Source organism: Apaloderma vittatum, unplaced genomic scaffold (assembly GCF_000703405.1).
Source record: "Apaloderma vittatum isolate BGI_N311 unplaced genomic scaffold, ASM70340v1 scaffold11100, whole genome shotgun sequence".
Lineage (NCBI taxonomy): Eukaryota > Metazoa > Chordata > Aves > Trogoniformes > Trogonidae > Apaloderma > Apaloderma vittatum.
The window spans coordinates 102,264-125,641 of NW_009695103.1; the positions used below are offsets into that span (position 1 = coordinate 102,264).

At 39.6% G+C, this 23,378-nt stretch overlaps 1 protein-coding gene across 3 annotated transcripts in view; it reads right to left on the reverse strand.

The window, feature by feature from the left end:
• GABRG2 (gamma-aminobutyric acid (GABA) A receptor, gamma 2) overlaps nt 1–23,378 on the reverse strand; it is a 43,675-nt gene that overhangs the window by 14,583 nt on the left and 5,714 nt on the right. For all 3 annotated transcript variants that reach the window (XM_009870016.1, XM_009870008.1, XM_009870024.1), the window contains exons 4-5: nt 21,945–22,027; nt 21,118–21,255 (exon numbers count right to left, since the gene is read on the reverse strand). In XM_009870016.1, coding sequence (XP_009868318.1) covers nt 21,118–21,255; nt 21,945–22,027 — 221 coding nt within the window. The remainder of the gene's footprint in view (nt 1–21,117; nt 21,256–21,944; nt 22,028–23,378) is intronic.

Consider the following 23,378-nt stretch of genomic DNA (forward strand, 5'->3'; position numbering starts at 1 on the left):
GTTCAGCAGCCAAATACCACTGTTGTGTCATAGGGAAGTCACAATGTGAAATAAAATACAGTGAATGTTTAGCCTTTAGGGCAAAGAAAGGAGGAAAATCTGCCATGGCATCGCATGGCTTCAGGCAGACTTGAAGCACTTGGAAGCAGTGCCAGGCTCTACCTGACTGTTGGCACTTGCTCTGTCTGGGCATTACATAAAGAACGGGGAGATTCGTGGTCGTTGCTGATAGAGCAGAGCAATTGTGATTCCACCCCGGTTCTAAATATTCATTTCTAAGACACGATTATAGATTACGTAATGAGGTAAAACAATATTACGACTTTGAGAATGCATGCGCTGTAGTTCATTTGTATCAGATTATTTCTGGGATTCGTTTAGCTGCAAGCCAAGTTTGCAATTTGCATCCCAGAGGATGTACATTGCACAGCAGGACAGGGGATGGGAGAAGAGTCTTCCTTTATAACTCTCCTTAGAGTAACGTGTGTGGTCGTGCATGTCTGTGTGTGAATGCGTCGGACACGAAAAACCTTGACTTCTGCGGGAGCAGGGAGAAGAGCACACAGATTAGTTTATGTTTGTATGAAATGACAACCTCAGCTGATGAAAATCCTGTAAAATGAGATGATCGTTACAGCCATCCAAGCAAATGAAAATCCTTTATTGTATGACTTTCCATCTGAGACATGACTTTCTGCCCAGCAGTTCTGCATTTTGTTTGGTCCTCGGCCACTCATTCCACTTGAAGTGCTATTTTCTCAATTCGTTTGACAGAATGTGTTCCACTTCTCATTAGTTTCTAATTATAGGAGGAAAGAATGTAATGACACTGGACAGTAATTAAAATCTATTACTGTCGTTTCCACCTTCCCTTTCAATTCACAGAGACAAGATTCACCCTGAGAAAGTTTTGTTGCTGAACAATGTCAGTGTGGAAACGTATCGAGGGATTGAACGTAAACTTCAGTGTGCGGGTTTCTAAGGTTCTATCTATGAATACCAAAAATATTAAAGGGAAGATGAATGTTACTGACACTATATACATACATAGGATTTGTTTCCTGGTTGGGCACATAACTAAAAATGACTGATCTCTTTTGATTTTGAAGGCAACTAAGCTACTACACCGGCCTTAGCAAGCACAGGAGGATTTCTAGTGTGCGGGATTAGTGTTCAGATGTGGCAGCAGCACGATGTAATAGGTTGCAACTGCTGTGAGCAAACCTTTATGCTCCAGTGTGTAAATAATCTGCAAATTATAGAACCTTCTGCTCCCTTTCCCACTCCCTTCCTGCCTAGGAAGCATCAACCCAGCATGAAAGCTCAGCATCTCGTCTCTGAATGGTTAGGAGCCCTTAGGTTTCTAAATAACCTGTTTGACTTACTGCAAGAGAAAATTGGAACAAAGAGTTGAGAAAATGTGAGGATGTCGGAAATTTCAAGTAACGTGAGAAAGCAGAGAAGCACAATTTCCAGGCAACGCAACCGGCTGGGGTGCTGTTCTGTTAGAAATCTTGCTGTGCCTGACACAGCCAGGCATCACGTGCCCTTGGCTCTTTTGGATGTCTGGTTGTTACTCGAATACCTAAGGAAATGCTTCAGGTCTGCTTGAGAAAAATGATGCACCTATAGCTGAGGGCTCTGTGCTTGTTTAAAGCAATTACTTGATTAACTTTGATTATTTGACATATTAACATTGCAGTAATAAAGGCTTTGAGATACAGGAAAATCACCAGTGTGCACAAGTAAGAAATATATTCTATTATATTTCAGTCATTTCGAGGAATCCCTTTGGTATGTCCACTTCCTGGCAACATCCAACCCTGGCTGCTCTTACATAGGAGAAGAATTGGATATAACTGGTTTATTTCCCCACTTCAAAGTATGAAATGGGGAATTCCCTGGTACCTGAGATCAAATATCCTATCAGGATTATAAAACGGCATAAAAATAAGAATTGTCAAAGCTGTGGGAATTTCATCGTCAAAAATTTTGAGAGTTTGCATCAGGGGAAAAAAAAGCACCAACTGGTGGCTGGTTTTGTTTTAGAGGGGTGGCAAGGCACAACATTTATATTTATCGTGGGACTGTGTATTTGGACTTCCTAGACAACTGTGGGAAGGGTTTGTGTGAAAAGTGAGTGTGGGCAGCTCCAGGGGTAGTGAGATAAGTGTAAAATGTGAAAATAGGAACGGCATTAAAGGCAGCGCTTTGAGGCCAAGGTTAAAAACTGCTAACGTGAAGTACCTGAAATAACAGAGTTTAAAACAATTGGTCAGTCAAAAGAGACAGACAACGCCCAGAGGGATTCAGGTCTTAGGGGGACCGATTGCCCTCATGGTGTCCTCTCAGCTAATCTTAGACATTGGGGCTCTGTCTGTGGACAGAACCGCTCCCGTGCTGGCTGAGCAAGGGACCCACATGCCATCCAGGTGCTCTGCCATAGGCTTCCTCAAGTGTTGGAACATTAGATACAGGCCCATTTGGTGAATGGCACCGTAGAAGAAAGAAAGTATTTAACATTTTTGGTCTAAATAACAGCAGATTTAGAGATACATTAGTAAGCTCCCTTGAAATTAGTACTGTTTAACCAGCTTTGGGCATGTCCTCATTGCTGAAATGACTGCACAGGACTAAAGCAGTTCACAAAACACCACTTCTCAGGTTTACTTTTAGATCTTTATAAATTGTCTGCCCTAGCAAAGGTCATTTTGGAATTCCTCTGCAAGCTTTTCACTCTGAGAGAAGAGGAATTTGAGGATACAGTACATTTAATCTTTGATCTTGATGTTGCCAGTTATTTTCAGAGCCAGGAGACAGTATTACATAACCTGAGGCTGCAATAAAACTTGATGTTTTCTTCTACTTCCTCTCCAGAGGGGAGAAGGCATGACTGCATGGAGGCAATGTTCTGCAGGGAGCTACAGATTTCACAGATTCATTCTGTCTTCACCCCCCAGCAGAAGAAAATATTTATACAAGAAAGTACCACTCAGACACCAGCATCTCACTTCCACTGAGTGCACAGGGAGATTACTGGAAAGACAGTACCATAAACAAAGAGCCTAAGGGATGCTGGGAGGAATACAACATGCTTTATTGCTCGACTTCCAGCACTACTTTTTTTTCTTTTTTAGGACTTCAATTCCATTTATTTTTGGCTTCCTTTAAATATTTTAGAAGATTTCATCAGCGAATATTTAGTTTTAAACCCCCAGGAAACCAATCTAAGTAACCAAAAAAAGACTAAAACTCACCCGGGTATGAGATCCTGGAAGGCAAAACATCAAGGAGCGAAAATAGTACAGATCAAACTTAACTTTCTTCAGAGCTCAAGTGCAATCAGCTACCAAATGTCATGGGCTTCAGAGAGCTAGGGCAGCTCGGTAATGAAAGAAGATGACTTTGAGCACAGGAACCCAACAAAGATAGGTACTAATAAAGTAAATCAGCTTATTGGAAAACAACATAGCCTGAAAATATCTCAAAGCAGTAGTGTGGATTATTGATTAGGACAGGGAAGCAGCAGGCAAGATACCAGCAGGCAAGTCCCAGCTCTCTTCCTGAACAGCCGTCGAGCTGTAGGACAGCTCTTTCTCTTTACTCAACTCATCTTTACTCAATGGAGATTCTTCGAAACCTGTGCTCCCTGTGTGCTCTCACAGCATCTGGCAGATTCTGCTCTCAGCTTACATGGAAATCTTTAATGGGAGTGTTTAAAAATAATTAATATTTTATGTAATTATATAATATTAATGATTTATGTTTAACTGCTAAATGATATGGGTTCTTGACTGATTATGGTAATTTTGAAGTTCCTGATATTCCTGTTTCTTAGAGGACACCCCGATGTAGTTGAAGGGTAACCAGATCGTTCATTTAGTAGTTAATTAAAATGTAAGCAAGTAGGTAAACCAGGTAGTGATTATGGCATTGAGAGAGACAGTTTTCTATTTCTTTTATCAGTGACGGACACAGCTGGAAGCAATACGTAAGTGCATCTTAAACTTCTCTTATTTAGTTATGTTGAATAATTGCCTTAAAATGTAATGACATAGCAAAAGATAATTCTGTTGCTTAAAAATTCGCGCTTTTATCATACAAGCTTTCAGTGTTGAAAAGCTTGCAGAATTCTGCAGGGAATCCTCCCAATGAGCCTTCCACTTCGACTTGTTGACATAGTAAGTTCTTCAGAAACCTGTCGTTTGCCCAAATACACAGGTGGGAAGAGAGGATGCTTAAACACCTTGTTAAACTGGGTTCTAATGCTAACTTCTTGCTTGAGAGTTACTAGTGCTTGTGTAGGAATTCCAGAACATATTTTGGCATTCATCTGCATTAACAGATCAACGGGTCAACTGGTTAAACCAGGAGGAGTTGCTGTGTCTGTGTATCACACGTACCATTAGGGTTACCAGCATCAGTACTACTCATTTATGGGCTAGGTCATTTTTTGTTTCTACTTACGTGTAATGCCATTTTGCTGTTTATGAATTGATTGGTTTTTTCCAAGACAGTTGCCTGGCAGAAGTACTGGTTTCTTAGACTATCAAGTACAGGAAATCTTCCCATACACGCCCATAATCTATAAAGCTAATTAATTTTTGAGTCCCTCCCTGAGATGTTTCACAGCGACAGTAACAATAGGCTTGTTGTTAGTGTCTTTTTAAAGATGGACAAAGGGGTACTTCTTGTTTTACTCAAGTTGTTCACATGCGGCTGCCGAGAATTGAAGCTGAAATAGTGGTATGTAACTTCCAAAAATAAGTCGCATTCAGTTGCCTTTAACTCTCACAAATAAACCCAGGAATTAAAATAAGCCATGATTACCCCATGCTCAGAGTTTGGTCCTTGTGGAGAACCTATATTCTACTTTGTAAATTTGTGCAGGGCTGCATAGATGTATTTAAGCTTGTTTCATAGGTCCTGACCAGATTTTTGGCTTGTAAAATTCCTCAATAGCAGAGCAGACACAGTTTGGACTGGTTGAAAGAGCACTTTTTCACCTGAAAGAATGAGCGCGACTCAAATCAGTTTTCTAATCTGAAAGACAGGACTCTTGAGAAATATGCTGTGTTTGGCCATTGCAGAGGTCTACGTTGCTCAAAAGAACAAAGCATTTTGCTTTGTCTTGCGTGGTCTGTTGAAGGCATGGGAAGAACAGCCGTCTCTGTCTGGGTGAATATATATCTGCTGCCTACCTACGTTCTGAGCAGTACGTGCTGTCTCACAAGTACATTCTCTCCCACATGCGCTGTACTTTTCTCCTGCTGTACGTGCAAATGGCTGTATCGGAGCAGATTACTCCCTCTGATGTCCGTGTTTCCAGTAGGTGTGCGTCTGCCTCGAGATAGTTGGTGACTGCTAGGATTTAGAGCCCTGGAGTCACAGTTTGCCGTGAACTGACCTTAATAAAAAATCATTTATTAATGTAATGCACATGACGTGAAGTCATGCACATTACATAAATAATAGATTGCGCACGGTCATGCATACATGACTTTTTAGAAGCTTTTAAAATATCATAAATCCTACACACTTAGAAGCTTAGAATGATTCTCATGAGAAGAGTCTGGATGTCTATTTAGGGTGTCCTGCTGGAGAGTAACTTTTATTTTCAACATTTTGTCAACACTTAAATTTATTAGAATCTAAAATCTAAATCTAAAATCTATTAGAATTTATTAGAATCTAAGATTTAATAGTACCATACTTTGTAACATCTAGGCACGCCATTGATCTCTGAAAACTTTTTTTTTCATTGAGAAATGTGGAAGAATTTCAGAGGCATTTTGTTCTGTATTCTTGAGTAGGTAAATCCACTGTTTTGCTGTAAGAGATTGCCAAATTACCTGGCAATGAGTGCTCCAAAGTTCAAATCTATGACTGTTAAAATTAAGATATTCTGAATCACGCTTGTGGGGGTTTATAACTACGTAGAATGATTTTAAATAAAACTATCACAAGGTATTTGTTTTCCAACTGGAGATGTTCCTCTAGAAAAGGCTTTTGTGGACTAATGTTTGAGAGGTAAATAATAGTATCCTCATTCTCCTGCAGTGGGTTTGCCTGAGGACAATGCCTGCTCCCGATTTATTCGATATTTTGTCTTCCAGAAGTCAGGTGCAAACCTTCAGCAGTGTGCAAATTAATCTTGTTCACAATCACAGCTACTGTGGAGCAGGAGAAATATCTCCTGGCAAAAGTAGGTGTTGCAAAATAGTCTAAAGTGTGATTTGTGAGGAAATGAAATGGAAAAAACGAGCTGTAATAGAACAGTTATTTATATGCGACGAAAAGAGATGGCAAATGTGTTTGGGTGTATTTTCAACCTCTTGAGCTTTCTAGGAGGATATTATAGACATCAGGCAGAAAGTAAAATCATTGCAAGAAAGAAAAATAAGCTATCAAACACAGAATCTCTTCAGCTATTAGAAGAGGAAAAAAATTACTTTAAAAAGCAGAACACAAGAGAAATAAAGTCACTGGAGCAGAAGGAACTAAAGTATGATTGAAATAGTAAATAAACATAAAGTTAAAAAAGTAGAAGGCGTCAGAGACGGCAAGAAAGAGAAACTACGAAAACTGACAAACAACGAGATGACGTTCTAAAATTATATGTAATACCAAGAGTGAGAGTAAGATGGGCTGCAAGCCTACGTGCAACAGGCCTGAGGGGAAGAATAGGGATGAAGAGGATGCTTAGGTTGAAGATTGTGTCTCAGAAGAGACAACTCTGAATCGTGAATGATTTATAATCACTACTGCCATTTGAAGTCAAACAGATCAAGCTTAGGATGTAGCAAAATCTTTAAAGACTACAGATACCATCTTGAATTTTCAGTTACTAGCTTCAGAGGAATAAAAGTAGAGCTTCTAGGTGTGTGTAATCACTCTAGCCCAAATCCTACAAGGTATTTAAATGGCTTGCCCTTTTCAAGAGGGAGACCCATGAAGAATATTATTTCTCAGATAGACATTTTTAGAATAACATTCACAGCTACTACAAAACAGGTTCCCTTGTCTCCATTCCACGTTGCAGTGTGAATACCATCACGTTGTACGTTTTCAGGCCAGGAAGGGCAACCCCTGAAATCTTTTCTTAAAAGGAAGGTGATAACCCTGTGAATCCCATGGGTTGTGTCTAAGACTTTTATCTTTTAACATTTGAAAATGATATGTCTTGGAAAGCTTTTAAAAATGAACTGGCAATTCTGGATCTGAAACATTGTGTGGCGTGCAGAGAAGGATGCATCTGGAGTCCTGCGGTGAGGAGACTGTGGATTGAGTTTCACCACACAGGCTGGAGCGTACCCTGCACTTTGGTGATGTAATATGAAATATCTGGAAGCTAGATCTTTGTTAAGGCCTCCTACATTCTTCTCTAGAAGTTCAGCTGCTGTATTTCTAGCTCCACAGAGAGATAAGGCTGCAGCTGGTGCTAGGCACCAGGAAAGGTTAATATGCTCAGAAGAGTCATCGAATAGTTTTTGCATTTATCTTTCTGTGCAGGTTGCTATTATAAAAGGTTGAGATGATTGGTTGGATGCAGGAATGATGCAGTGGTCATTCGTATCTTGCAGGAGTAGCTTGGTTTAGATATTCTCTATGAGACAAAGTCAGTCATGATGCTACCTCAGATCATAGAATGTTGGGCTTGGAAGGCACCTCCAGAGATCATCCAGTGCCACCCCCTGCCAGAGCAGGGTCACCCAGGGCAGCCCCACAGGAACACGTCCAGGTGGGTTGGAAAGTCTCCAGAGGAGGAGACTCCACACCCTCTCTGGGCAGCCTGGGCCAGGGCTCCGGCACCCGCACAGGGAAGAAGTTTCTCCTCATGCTGAGGTGGAACTTCCCATGTTCCTAGCTTAAACCCATTATTCCTTGTTCTATTGCTGGGCGCTGCTCAGAAGAGATTGTCCTTGACCCCCACCCCTCAGATATTTCTCTACGTTAATAAATCCCCTCTCAGCCGTCTCCTCTCAAGGCTGAACAGCCCCAGGTCTCTCCGTCTCTCTTCCCAGCAGAGATGTTCAGTCCCTTGATCCCCCTTGTAGCTCTCCCTTGGACTCTCTCCAGTAGGTCCCTGTCTCTCTGGAACTGGGGAGCCCCAAACTGGACCCAGGATTCCAGGGGTGGTCTCCCCAGGGCAGAGCAGAGGGGCAGGAGAACCTCCCCAGCCCTGCTGGACACACTTTTCTTGATCCCCCCCAGGCTCCCATTGGCCTCTTGGCCACAAGGGCACGGTGCTGTCCCAGGAGCAACTTACAAGAAGGATCCTCAAAGCCCAAGAGGCAAAGCAATAAAGTTGCAAGCAGTAATTTCTTACACCCAACGAAGCAGTATTTGCTTTGAAAGGACTCGTGGGTTTCTGGGCTGGGATATGGAGATGGAAATGCCATCCAGTCTCGCTGAAGAAAGCAGCCCTCCTTCCAGGCAAATGCATCACTCCTCCAGGCGCCGTGCCCAGCAGCAGGGCTCCCTTCTGGTTCGGCTCTGCTGGCCCCGTTCCCCAGCAAGCACTTTGCCATTCATGCGCACATACGGCGGGTGGGAGAGAAAGAGCAGCCAGAGCCAAGAGAGCATTTAAAATACCTCAGCAGAGTGAAAAGGAGAAGTCAGGGGTTTGGGTTGTGGGTTTTTTTGTCATGACTACCCTGGAAGTGACAGCAGTGTTCTCAAATTGCATCCCAACAGCTCCCAGCCAGATGAATTTTAAACATTTTATTATTTCTAGAAGTAGAATAAGTTCAAAAGAAGATGACTGATGGTAGGTTTTGAAATATACATGTTGTACGGGTGTAGTTTGCTCCATTTCTTGATCCTAACAACTCCATGCGAACATCTTTTTAAGTAAAGGGAACGTTTGAAAGTATGAACGCGACTGTAAACAAAGTTCTCCCAGCAGCTCTCAATGCGAAAATATTTATTTCTCCTGTAGCTGTGTTACCATGAGCTAGCAACCCTGATCTTGGGTCAAAATTCCACTATCACAGAAATTATATCTACAAGGAAAAAGAGTTTGTATCCCCTAAGTATACATGTACCAAGTAAGTGAATTATAGAATTACAACTTTGCCATATCAAATATAATAATCCTCCCTGTTCTTTTCTGCAGGGCTCCTTTTTCCTTTTTTTTTTTTATTTTAAGTTTTGTGCATTGCATTCGGATAGGCATACTAACAATTATCATACATTTCTCACAGATTTCAGCTAGTACAGGTGGGATAAAGCTCCCTCATTTAACTAACCTAGTCTGTAGGTAGACTCTGTATGCAAAAAAACTCCACCTTGGGCTGAATTTCCTAATTTTCAGAGGTGCTAGAGTCAAATCTTTAAGAACATTTCAGTGAAAATTTTTGTTCTCAAGTCTCCTTGAGAATCTTCATGCAGAAGTTCAGCATATATTACAAAATCACTAATTCTACACACCAAATCCAAACCGTATATCTGAACTGTGCCTAAGGTAGTTGTAGAACTATTAGGCTGAACACTTTATTCAGATCATTTCAGTTATTTCCTGATTTCAGCTTAATTCCCACTATTCTCATTGGGATATTTTGACTCACAGAGCTTGAATCCCATCCAGAGGCTGAAATTACAGTGGCTTGAGAAACATAATTAAAAATGAAACTAATAATGAATAGCCCTATTTTATAAGCCTCAAAATTGTAGTGTTTAAGCAACTTTTGTTAAAACTTAGAGAGCTTTTTAGCCTGTTCCTCTAAGAGAAATCAAGGTTAGATTATTTCAGGCACTACTTGTTTAGAATTCTGAAAATAGTGATCTTTTACGACCATTAAGACAGATGTTGCAAAGTGTCAAAAAGACAGGTATAGGGATTTGAGGAACTGTTGTATAATGCTACCCTACTTCACAACATCGACTACTCCAAACCCTCTTCCTCCAAAGAAAGGTTGAGACATAAATTCTTGTGAGACTCCAGAGAAATGACTTAGAGAACGCCTGTGAGGGATGCTTCAGCTGCTGAGAAAGTTTAAATTAGCATTTACATGTTCATTAGACAGTAGGGAATTCTGCTCTGACATGCAAAGTAAGAAGGAATCAGACCTTCTGCTCACAGAACTGTTCCTGTTTCTTCCTTAATTCTCCTGAGATAAAATCTCTTATCACAAAAAAAAAGTCCATTTTGAACTTTTAAAAATGTGGCACTACTAATGAGATGGATCAGAGAGAAAGAGATAAGAGGTAGAGATTTTTTTTTCCTCCCAACTCCTCAGGCTCATCAGCACAGCATTTTGCTTCAGGGGTGTGGTTAATTGTAAAGCTAACGAGTGAAGAAGAGGTGGGCACCAAACTGACAAACTCAGCAGAGGAATGTCTGCTTGTGGTTGCTTTTACCTTGACTTGTTGCAGAACATGAGCTGAGCTGTGCTAACTATTGCAAGTCTAAAATTCTTCATCCTCCGGCACAGAATAGGCACCACCACGTGTGGTGTCCTGGATCAACTGGCTGCCAGGAAGTTCAGCATCAACAGTTAATATTATAAATTATTAATTTAAAATAATAAGAGGGAACAAAAACAATTTACATTGATAGTTTGCTACACTGATATAAGAAAGGAAATTTTGATGAAGTAAAAAAGTAGTTGGAAGTGTTCAGCCATGTTTTGGTTTTAAATAGATGTTACTAGATAGCAGCAGAAGATAACCTAAGAAATCACGACCAGCTCTTTTATAAGGATATATTTTTGTATTTTGTATGATTAGAGAAGGGGTGATAAGTAAGGTCAGATAGTTACAGCTCTCTGCAGTTTGAATGGACAGGGTGTAAACTCATTTTAGGGTTTTTGGAGGGGATCAAGGGAAGAGAGTTTGGGCGTTTTTTTACCCTATAGGCTCACAGAACAGAAGCAACATTTTATAACTGTTACTTACGCGGTACGACTCTACTTCCTTTTCAAACTCTCATTCTTAAGATTGAAAGAGTTTCAATCAACAAGAATTATTTACACAAGTCAAGTTCTTTGATAATTTACTTCATTCTTATAACTATGTGCAAGAAAAAACTAATCGCAGTCTGCTGACGATTTCATCATCATTTCTAGTCACCAGCATTAAGACACACAAAGGGTGTTGTAGTACTTTACGCATAAATCTAGAAAAATATTTTAAAATTCTCTTATGTAGGGCACGATACGACAAAGTATTATTACATAAATTTTATCCTGCAGCTCTTTAGTCTTAATTATGCAGTCTTCTTGAGAGTAGCAAAGAACTCACTTAATAGACTGTATCACTTTTTTGAGATAAGTGGCATATTTATAGCTTCTATAATGTACGTCAAAATGGGGACGATTATGCCTTGTTTAAAAAGGCGATGTTAAAACACATGCTATTTACAAGTCGGAATTTGTTTTAACAATAAAAAATGAGGAGAGTTAATTCTTGTGAAGCATAAAATGATAATGACAAATATTTGAACATTAGTGCCGTGCTTAACATTATGCTGCCATATTCCTCTGTGAGAATGTGTTGACAACATTATAGGATGATTTTATGGAGTTGTAGATAACATGTATCTAAAAATGTAAGTAGAACGTTTTATAATCACGAGGTACTGCAGAGGGTTTTACAAGTTTGTACATTCTGTACACATTTTCAGTTAACACCCTAGTCTATTTTCTTTTCTTTTTCCCCTTTTTGTTTTTTTTGTTGTTGTTGTTTGATACAAAAAATTAAAAAATCCAGAGTCATTGGGAAGGTCTTTTTGAACTTAGTGGTGTTATATTAGTTTCATTTGCTTTTTCTGGGATATTTGGTTGGATTTGAGTATCAGTAGCTCCTGTCGATGCTGCCTGACTTGGATAGTCTTGTTATGCAAACTTCTATGTCTTACTTCCACTCAGCCTTTCAATTATGTCTATTCAAATGCAGTGACAGCCTCCCCTAAAAAACCAGCATCTTGGCTAAGTAGGTTACACAAAAATGCTATGTAATGACATGAGATTGAGAAGCTAGAAATTGCACTTGAAGCTGAGGGGATTTAACTCTGTAAGAACAGCCTTAGAGGCATATGTTTATTATTTAGGACATGAACGGGCCCCCGGCAAATCCCAACTTATTTCAAACGAACCATCCCTACGCTATGAGCATCATTAGCATTAAGCTGCCGTCACCTTCAAACATCCTTAACGGGTTTGGTTTTCTCTGCTGAAAGAGCAGAAAGATTATGAGTAAATTAAGACCAACGGGGGGGGGAAGTGAAAGAAATTATCTTAAAATCTTTGTAGTGCAAACATTTTTTTTTGAAGGCGTAAAGGGTGTCGAAGTGAAACATCAGTGAGGAAATAGACCGTCAGTGCTGTGCCAATCCATGTACAGGTTATGGGGATCACGTTGTAACTCTACAACTGGAAGGCTGCGCTACTCGGGAGCCTTTCAATTTATCACAGGATTGCTTACGTTTAATTATTTAAACGGCCCAATAAAACATTTATTTACGTCAATAATTTAAACGTACTTACTCACTATGAAGAGAACTCTTCTAAAAAAGGCTTAATATTAACATGTTGTTTTAATGCTGAAATAATTGTGAATACGCATCGTTCTTTACCCACTCAGTCACTGGGTCTAATTCTTTTTAAGCAAAGTTGTCTCACCACAGTTCCCTGTAATTTGATCAAGCTCCTGTTGCAAAGAGTGGAATTACAGTGATTTTTTTTCTTTCATGATATTGAACAGTTTCCGTGCAAGTCAGTCGATGGATGGGGTGTGATGATTTCACTCACGAGCAGGGATTTAAAAAGGGAGTTGGGAAGTTAACATGCTTTGTGCCTCAAAAGGTCATCTGTACTTCGAAAAATATATTCATAGGGGCACCAGAGGCATCACAAAAATGTGTATGCTTAGCTACTTGCAGAAAAGGCTTTATGACATAAACCTACTCTGTTGATTTACTGATTTTTGTCATAAAACTATAAATATTCAAAATTATACTTTTTCTTTGTTTTTAAAGCATTTAAATTTCATAAACAGTCTAATTATTTTCTTGCTATTAAGTGAACAAATGCTGTTTTTTAAAGCCACTGTTCTGTTACATCCGCAAAACTATAGTTACAAAACCAATCTTGCCTTGGACATCTGTGGTTTTGCAGTTACCCTTCAGTAGGTCCTGTGGAAGTGCTTGTGAGATTCCACATTATCCATTATTCTCTGGTTACTTGTATATTAAGCCTTTTTATCCTTACCTGGCCTTTCTAAAGCTCAGTTTAAACTGTAGCGAGCTATGCTTTCAGATGTGGCCAACCTTCAGAAAGACAAAATCAGAAAAATAAACTTGACCCTCCAGAGTCTTTGTTCAACTGGGAGGTCATACTGGGGAGAGCTGAAAGAGATTCCAGCCCCCAAGAACCCTTTTCTTCAGGGACGGCCATGATTTCCCTTTGCTGAGATGACTCAGTTGACATTAAGTCTAGGAAAAACTGAGAGTAAAAAAGGGTGGTATTAGTGCCACTGGAATTTTAAGAAAGCCTTTAACCTCTCTCAAAAGATAAAAAAAAATTAATCATCAAAGAGCCTTTCAGCTCTTTATATGATTAGCTAGAAGCAGGTGAACTTGACTGCCTAAACCTGAGGTTGTAACAGACACAAAAACAAATGGAAAAGCTGAATTCTTTCAATCTGTAAGAATTCTAAACACGTTGGTTCTGCAGCAATAGTGATTTGTTTTTCCTACGTGCTAAACCACAAAGATCTAGCCCATCACTCTGAAAGAGATGGCAAAGCTAAGGAGACTTTCTGCTTTCTGACTTTTTTGAATTAAGACCAGAAAGGTGATGGCCCTTCAATGCTCAGTCATGACTCTGGCGCTCCTGCCCTGGCTCGGTGGTTCTTACGGCCATCGAGCTCTTTCCAAGGAGTCCTTCAGCATCATGGAAACAAATTTCACACAGGTGCAACTATACTCGCCTTTTCATTGTGGTTGTAACTGAACATGGATCAGAAACCCAGACCAAAACTAGCTAAGGATGTGTATGACTTGGGTATGCAGGTATTCTTGCTGGATATGTCATTTGGGTTAAACTCCCTGCTCCTCAACTGGTATGGTTAGGGTGGCAGGGATTTTCCTATTGCTCTGCTGTCACAGGCAAGGGTCCGTAGTGATTTTTAAAACAACTACAGACCAGATGATGGCTGATGAACAGAGAGATTGTTTGGATGAATAAAGACAGTGAGAAAGCAACTGTGCAGATTTTTCCCAGGTCTTTTGGTGGGCTGCCAAGGGCTGAAGCAGGCAGTACAGAAGAGACCTGAATGCAGTTGACTCAAGTCCTTCCCTGCAATTCCAGGAGAGAGCCTCTCTCCTCCTTGTCTGCAACTCAGTGTCCAGTTTCTCAGGAAGCCTTCAGCTTGTCCCTGTCACCTTGTCTGCCTCACAGGGCTTATGTAAGAATAAATGGTTCTAAGGTGTTCTGGTTTTGCAGTTCTGAAAAAAGTGCACGTACGTGGATGTTGGATGTCCGCAGGACAGGGAGGAACCAACAGTTCATTTATGCAATCATGACTTTATCTATAAATAACTCACTAGCTGCAAAATTAACCGACTTGGATGTGAAAATGTGAAGTGTACAGTGGGTCTGGGAGGGAAAGTACTACACCTTTATTCTTTGAAGACGCGATCATTAAACATAAAGTAATTATTTTTCAATGAACAAAATTTTCAACAGTTGTAAGTTCAGCAAGTATTTATCAATTGCTGTGGTTTGATAAATGAATAGATATCTGGATTCTTTGAGGAAAGATTATTATTCATGTTTGATAAATCATTGTTCTTCATTATGATTCAAAAAATATGCAGGTGTAGTGACCTTAGCCTGGTTTGACTCCCAGACAGCATTATCAGACTGTTACAAGCTACCACCATAATAAAAATCCCCCTCCTGCCCACAGAGTAATTTATTAAGCAAAAGTATTCCCTGGGCCTCTCTTTCTGGACAGGTAACAAGAATATTGATATTAGGAGTAAAATCTTAAGGTATAATTATTATTTGTTATATTATTATAGTTATTATATTGTAGGGTTATCTTAAGGAAATATCCGTAGAGCCAAGCTTAGAGCCAAGGATTTCCTTTGAGGCAGCAAACCTAAAAATAAGCCTTTCAGTCCATCGTGTCTTCCTACTGCTTTAAATGTTTCGCTGTCCTACGGAGACAGTATTCTTTCAGCAAGTATGTTTAAGGAAATAATTTAATATATTTTTTTAAAAAACAAGAATATTGAGATAAATATCTTCCTAAAGCATAAAGAGAATAAACAGAACAATTTAATAGCAGGCTGGATTTTCTAGTTTAAAACTTCTGTCACCATTTGCCCTCTGAAGCAGGATACAAAAGAAGTTTAAAGTCCACCAAAAGCAAAGTGCAACACTAGTATCTTGTACCTAGATCAAAAATCTTCTGACAGAGAATGTTTTCAATTCTCAAGGGGGAATCTCTCTCTGATGAAACCATGTGCTGCAATCAACCTAGAGAATTCCCGCTCAGTCCCCATGTGTTGCCTGGTCTAGTCAAGAAGTGGTGTCCCTGCCCATGACAGGGAGGTTGGATTAAATGATCTCTGAGGTCCCTTCCAGCCTAGACCATTCTATGAATTCTGTGATTCTATAGTAGAACCTGGAGTCCTGTATGGGACTGTCAGGGTTTCTCGGCACAGTGGAAATCCACCTACAGCCATTTTTTTAATGTGAGGCTATTTCTCAACATGGATCTTCAAATATGATATGCCCTTGTCATATCATATTTTGACTTAACAAAGAAGCCCAGGGAGAAGACTCTTGGGTTTTTTGAGCATCACAAAACCTCTGGAGACTGCATGCTTGCCAGCAGTTCCATTCATGATGATGCGGCATTAAAATGTAAAAGTCTGCAGATATGTCCTCTTCCACAAAATAATAGCCTTAAGCACATTTTCCTGATAGAACAGAAACCACACTCAGATCTATTTATGTGGCTTAATAGATGCGTGGCAAGAAAAATATTTAATTACCAGTTTAACACATCAGTTATGAGCAACATGCTGTCTCTACTGTGCAGCTCTGTAAAACACAACGGCGAGAAAATAAGGAATTTACAATATTGGCTCACCAGTCTCGTGTATCGTGTGCAGCTTGTTGAATTGCTATTTATTGATTGGTCTTATAATGCCTTTGTATCTAATTAAAAATGCAGGATGGGCTCTGTGAATAAGCAACAGGCAACGTCTGGTCTAAAAAAGGATCTACCCAGTCACAAAAATGAACTGGGAATACCAGAAGCTCCATCTGTCCTGAATAATTACATGTTCACAAACTGTTTTGCATAGCGCAGTGTTTTGTACAATCAAAAACACTGGAATAGGGAGTGGAAATGTGGTTTGCCTACTAATTTTATGAAATTCGTAGAAACTTATTGATGGAAAGGACTGCAGGATATAAGCCAGTTGTTTCCTCCTGGTCTGACATATGATTTCATAAACCCTCTGATTTTCGTAGGTCGTGTTTTCTAAACCTTTTACTTACTACACTCTTGTGTACTCCCATGTCTTTCCAGAAATGTTGCACTTAAAAATGAACTTTTTATTTTAATCAAACAGAATGCAGCAACCATTTGACACCATTTTTTTAACAGGGAGTATTTCTTCCAAACCAGTATCACATTCTCTGTCCTTGTGTGTTTGTGGACTGCTACAGTCCATGGAATTTTTTTTTTTTTTTTTACACAGCTACTGACCTTTGTATATTTGTGCCTTTGGTTATTTCCATCCCACAATCTTCCACTCTAATTGTAAGTAATTACATATTGGGGAGTTTTCCTATTTTCCTGTTCCCAAAGTGAAACACGTCCCTGATCGGGGTCATCCACTCGTGCGTTGTATTTTGCAAATGTGTATCACTAGTTGCATTGCAGTAACAATCAGAAAAATCAGAAATTAATCTTTCTCACTAGTAAAATCTGATTTGAGAGAGTACCCTCGAAAAACTTCCTTGAAGTCCCTCTTAAGCAATAGACAACTTCTGTTTTATAATATGACTATAGCTAAGCTCTGTAGTATTTTCCTTTTAACATTAAAAAAGTGAAGAACAGCAGCATTGGCTGATATGATTCACAAGTGTTGGACTTGCTGGACTATTTTATCACCTAATTTATTTCTTATTTCTAATCCGCAAATTAAATATAGAACAGTTTTTAAAGCGGAAAAGAAGAACTGACATTAATTTGATTTCAATGTATTGTGCAATACTAAATGAGAATAGGGAGGATGGAAGAGTACATCCTGTGCTAGAGCAGTCTTTTTTGAGTTTCTTCTCTTTATTATTGATGCTTATTGTGTGATACAACTCTTCTTCTTTTTAAGCTAAGTGTCCGCGGTCTGCCACATTTAATTTCACATTTGTCCCGTGTACAGGCCATCTGATTAATAAATCACACACCTTTAAATAACAGAAGACATAACTGAAGTATAAGATGGACACTGAACACGTTGCTAAAGCAGCTGGCTTTACTATGGAACCTCGGCATTAGATTTGAAGTAGGATTTTGTAAACCTGATGTTTTCTCTGTAATGACTGCTCAGTGATTATGGACATCCTTCAATAATGCAGTAAATCTTAAACCCATTTCAGTTTGTAAGCGTGTTTTGTCAACTGTAGTAGTTTGTATAACTCAGATTATAATTTATCTTCACATGCACTTGATTGCATATAAACTGAACTAAACCGCTGCTGTTTGCACAGCGCAAGTTGTAGTGAGAAAAGCAAAAAATATATACAGGTAATATGTACAGGTTATTTACGGATTTTAATGAAATGTTCGTAGGGCAGAAGGTTGAGAGTTAACTTTTCTTAACAGTCCCTGCTACTAGTGGACAGTGAATTCTATTAACTAAGTAATTTCTAATTGCTTGGTCTGTGACTTTCAAAGAAAATTTGAGTGACGTGTCCAAGTTCAGTTTGGAGAGAGATAAGCTGACAATTCACGATGACTCACTTCAGATAAGAGAACCGGGCAGGAAGGTTTGTAATATTCCAGTTGCATTTTTCTGCTCTTAACCAGGATTTGCAAACTGATTGGGGGCAGAATTCCAACATCTGGCCCTTCCAGTTAATCGTACATTTCTCAGCGCATGCAGAGGAAGAGCAGCAGATAACAGTAGACACTCCACCAAGTCCATCAGATCTTATGAAGCTCACGCTCAAACTTATGGGCAGAGAACTGAAAGTTATGGGCAGAAAGGGACGAATTCTTGTCCTTCTCTGTCCATAACTCAGCCCAGCTCTCAAATGTTTGGCTATGGTGTGACAGAAAGAGGGGTAACAAAGTTTGTGATGGCCAAGCCTCAGCCATCTTTCCTGATTCTCTTCTCTAACCTTCACGGGTGTGAAGCTGGAAACGAGTTTGTTTGGAAATGGAGCAAATGCAGATATGGGCCGTTTGCTCCAGTTTCGAATGCCGTAACCCTTTTCCTAGGCTCCTTCTGTTCTGTACCTGTTCAACCTCATATCCTCTGATGGCCCCTTCTTGCGTTCCTCTGATTTCTGTGGTCATCTAAATCTAGTTTGGGGGAAGAGTTCTTGGAAGGTAGTGTAGTCCTCTTTCCAACATCTTTCAGTTGCCTCTTCCACTCATATCCCCACCAAGACGTTGGCAGTGGTGCTGTCATCAGTCTGTACCTCAGTCCTGTGCAGCACTGCAACCAGTTGCATAAAGTCTCAAGACTTATTTTGGCTAAATGGGCATTCAAACACTTCACTTGTGTACTCAGGCTGCCCGTAGGTGCTAATCTGTAAGCTTGGAATATCTTTCTTTTCTTTTCAGGAAACTGTTGAAAATTTATGCATGTGAGAGAGTAATTCTAAGTAGAACATGGGTCTGGCTGAGGTATATTGGACTTCATGTAGTTCCCAGTATGCTAATAAGGCACTTAGGTAAGCAATGAACAGTCTTTAGGCTCTGTCAGCAAAATATTTGTAGGCGGTAGACCAGACTCATGGTAGTCCCTGCTTTGTTGTTTGTTTGGGGTCTTTTTTCCACTTTCTGGTTATTTAGATACTGGACCTAAGATCAAAATCTTATTTTCTTGTGTCTGTGGTCGTAAAAAACAAGAGGAGCGAGGAAGATCACAAGTAAGGTAACTGCAGCAGAATGACTACACGCATGGGACGTTTTCCCAAGTTTTTATACTCAGCAAGTCTTTGAAAGCAGCTCAGCAGGCTGAGTAGCTGCTTCTTAGGAATCAAGTGATGACTAGAGTGGCTCTTTGCCACTTTAAAGTACATGCTAGCTACTAATTACTTTTGTGGGTTTTTTTAAAAAAGCCTTTTAAAATTTTTTTTTTAAAAAGCGCGAATTAAAAGGGCTGGTATGTGTTGTTGTATTAAAAACTACTAATGCAACATGCTAGTACTCCAGGTGAGTACTAAAAGTTTGAATAGCTATAGTTTTCCTTTGCATGGAAAAGTATCTTTTTGCTTTCTGTGTTTTACTGTTTGTTTCCCAATATGCACTTTCTTCACATTAGCAGAAGGTTTGAGAGGTTTTTTTGATTCACCAGGGCAGGATACACCAAATCAGTTGAATCTGAGGCTTGTAGTATATTAAAATTTTATTTTTTTCTACCTCTGCTCCCCCTGCCAAAAAAAAATAGTTTGACAGAGAGTGACTCAAGCAGAAAAGGAAAGAAAAAGAGCAAATAAAAGAAATTCAAATTAAGCCTGAATTAAAATCAGTTTTCCTCTTGGGCTCAATGAGACCCCAGACCACACTTGGCTTCACCTGGTGCCTTTTGTGCTTTGCTTGTTGCAGGGGCAGCCAGAGGTGAGATGCGTTGCTCTGTTTAGATTTTCACTTCGGGAGCAATTCCACCGTGTGGTGTGTAATGGTGGTTGTTACCAACTACGTCTCACACACACGCTGCTCCATTGTCCTACTTTACACCTTTATTTTCCCAGGAAAATGAGAAAGGCCAAATGCTTTCTCGAGTAGCTGACTAAATATCTTCCTCAGCTGAAATGGCAAGAGATGCCATAAGGCAAACGTGGCTACATTCCATTTTTGCCCTGCTCATAAGACTAAACATGTCACTGATGCTTAAATTCCGGTGATTCAGGAGTTGGAACTTGAATTCATTTTCAACCTCTTTGTTTGCGCTCCCGTGTAACACACAGCGAGCTCCTCTCAACTCCAGTGTGTCTCACTCTCCTTTGGAATATATCAGCAATGCTGACCTTTTTAGGAATAAAATGTATGGAGATATTTCTAAAGTCAGAATTAATACAGAAGTCTGAGTTCAAATCAATGTACTTGCCAGAACAATAAAATGAGTTAAAAATCACAAGCAACCTGAAAAGAAAAACCTGCTTGCATTTCACCATTCTTTTTAAAGTAAGAAATCGAAGGCAAGGGATATCATGCATATACAAGAATATTAATATGCAGTTCCTCTTTACATCCTTTCTCATATTCATTGATTTTCTTTCCACTGTGAAATAAAACAATCTATATGTCAGAAAGAATGTATTTTCCTGCTTAGTTAGTAGAGTTAAAATTTCTTTTTTTATTAAACCCCGAGTACTTCCTCGTTTATCATTTTAAATTCCATTACTTGTTTCCAAGGAGACAGAAATATGCAGGAAAATCATCTGAGACTGATTCGCAAGGCTGTTCTCTTTAATGGGACTTGAATGTGCCCTCTTTTAAGGGACAAAATAAACTTGGAGCTGCCACGGTAAAGAGTTTGGGACTTCCAGTTTCATTTCTGCGCAGGTCTATTTTCTGCTTCTGGAAGTTGCAAGGGGATTGTAAAATATTCAAAGCAGTGTCAGATGATTGTGTGGTGGCTCAGCTGTGCTGTATCCTGTAGAACAGAAAGATCCTTTGCCCGCTCACCCCTCGTAGTAATGGCTTTCTCCAGATAGTTGTAGGTAATTCTTGGAAGGCAAGGGCCAATAGACAATAGGTTATTTTCCTTCCTGCAAGTTCTCCTTCAGAAATGCTACAGCCTGGATGGTCCCAGTGAAGTTCCAATGCTAAGTTCTAAGCAGAGATATCTTTCTTTTTCTTGCTTTCTGCTAAGAAAATCCTACACGAATCTGAAGGTAAGGAGAGCAGTTGGCTTACCTGAAGTAGTCTTCACCACCTCGGTGGTATTTCTCAGTCCTGTGAAGGAGAACTGGTAAAGCCTCCAGGACCTGGTGTCCCCCACCTCCACGGAGCTGCGCTTCCATTGGTAAATGATCTCTTCTCTTGGGTAGCCATCTTTTTGCAATGGAAAATACATGTTTCATAGTCATTGCTAGGGTTTTTGTGTACTTTGGGGAGTAAAAATACTATTTTCTATTTCTGGAACAAACTGAAGAAGCATATTGCAATTAACTTACGTGTTTCTCAAGTTTCTTACTAGTGCCTTGAAGTTAATGTCACATCTTATTTATTTTTTTATAAATTAAAACAGTGTTTGAGATAAATTTTTCAGGAATGAGTTTCCCACTCTCGTGTACCCAGTAGGATGTAATTTTGCCCTTCCTTCAATATGGCCAGAATCTCTGCACCTTGACTAGAAATTCACACCTCAACCTGACTGCAAAATGTCCAAGTCTTGACTCCAACTACTGCAATAGTAGAGCACCCATGAGCAGAGAGAAGGTACTAGAATGTGAGATTTTGATGCCGAAAGTAAAAATTTCTACTGTTAAGCTAAGATATAAGCACAAATTAATCACATAGGTCCCAGAAATTGTATAATTTTTAATATAGCATTCCTCAGTTATAGTTGTGAACATATATGACCCATGTTCGTGAAACTAAGGTCAAAATAAAACTGAAAACCATTGGACTACGTCTAGTTAAGAACACAACCCTTGCTGACTAGAAGTATATGAATATAAATTTATAGTGAACGGTTCAGTGTGGGTCAGAAAAAGGATGTTTCTAAGCACAGTACTTACAGCTTGAAAATTCCAAGGGGCAGGAATGGGCGTCCATTGGGAAGTTGTGTAGCTGTAGCTGACACTCAGCATCAATTGTCAGCCTGAGGAGAAAGAGATGAGGATATACAGAATGAACTTGAGAAGTTTGTCCCGAAAGCTACATCATAGCAAGCAAAATGAAATTCTTACTAATGAAATTCTTACTACGAAATATCTATTTTTTTAAATATATATGTAAATATTAAAAAAGCAAAAATAAACTATTGATATGTTGGTATTAATTTGGATATTCCAAGCATAGGAGGACGTTGTGGTTACTGATAAGCTCTGTTTCTTTTTTGATTTTGAGGGCCCTGGTCATCTGCTTTGTGGACTGTGTAATAGAATGAGGTATTAAAGTTCTGTTCCTATGCATCTGCAATGGCAGCACTACTCATGACTGGAAAATCCATAAGTAGATACACAGGTCATCTCATGAGCAGTGACAAATCTCTGTGTCACAACATGCCGTAACGCACTCGGGAAATGTATTTTACGTGACAAAAATTCTATTTCAGAAATGACGGATGGGAGTCCAAATTTAGACATCTGCATCCAAGACAGCCATCTAGCTTACCTCCGTAGCTAGTGGAAAGGCACTCTGAGGATATACTTAATTTCTTTCCAGAATAAGACATTGAAATTAAACTAGAAGCAATATACCGAAAGGTGTTTCTCTCCACTGAGTATCTGGAGAGTTTCCATGATAACTCAGGAGGTGTAGGTGCTGTAGATTTGGTAGCACCATGTACTTTTAGAAACTCAAAATTAGATGAGATGTATCCCCTGATGTGCCTGCTAAAAACTACCATTTTTCGTTCAGTCCCTTAACTGTTGCTGGCCTATACATAGCCCCAGCCCTCCATGAGCTGCGTGATATTTGGACTTTGGAAAGGTTCTGCGTGCTTATATTACTGCCCTTTCTTTCTCTTCTCATTTCCATCATCTTTGGTTTCATTTCAAGATAATCATAAAACCAGAAAATGATTAAACTCTTTCTTTGGTATTGCCTTTTCTCTGGTGAATATGTTTAACACTGCTTGAATTTGGGATAGGCTTAGATTTACTGCTGTTTATTATTTTTTTTCTTTTGTGGCTTTGAGCAGATTTCATTCCCTGGCATAAAGCACAAGCCAGGTTTTGAACATCTCCAGGCATGAAGATCTCATAGAACCATAGAATGGCCTAGGCTGGAAGGGACCTTAGAGATCATTTAATCCACCCTCCCTGCCGTGGGCAGGGACACCGCCTCTTGACTAGACTGGGCAACTTGTTTCACTGTTTGACCATTCTCACAGTAAAAAAGTTTGTTTGAACAGAATTTCCCGTATTTCGGTTTGTGCTTCTGGCCTCCTGTCCTGACACTGGGTACCACTGAGAAGATCATGTCTCTGCTGCCTTTACCCCTTCCAT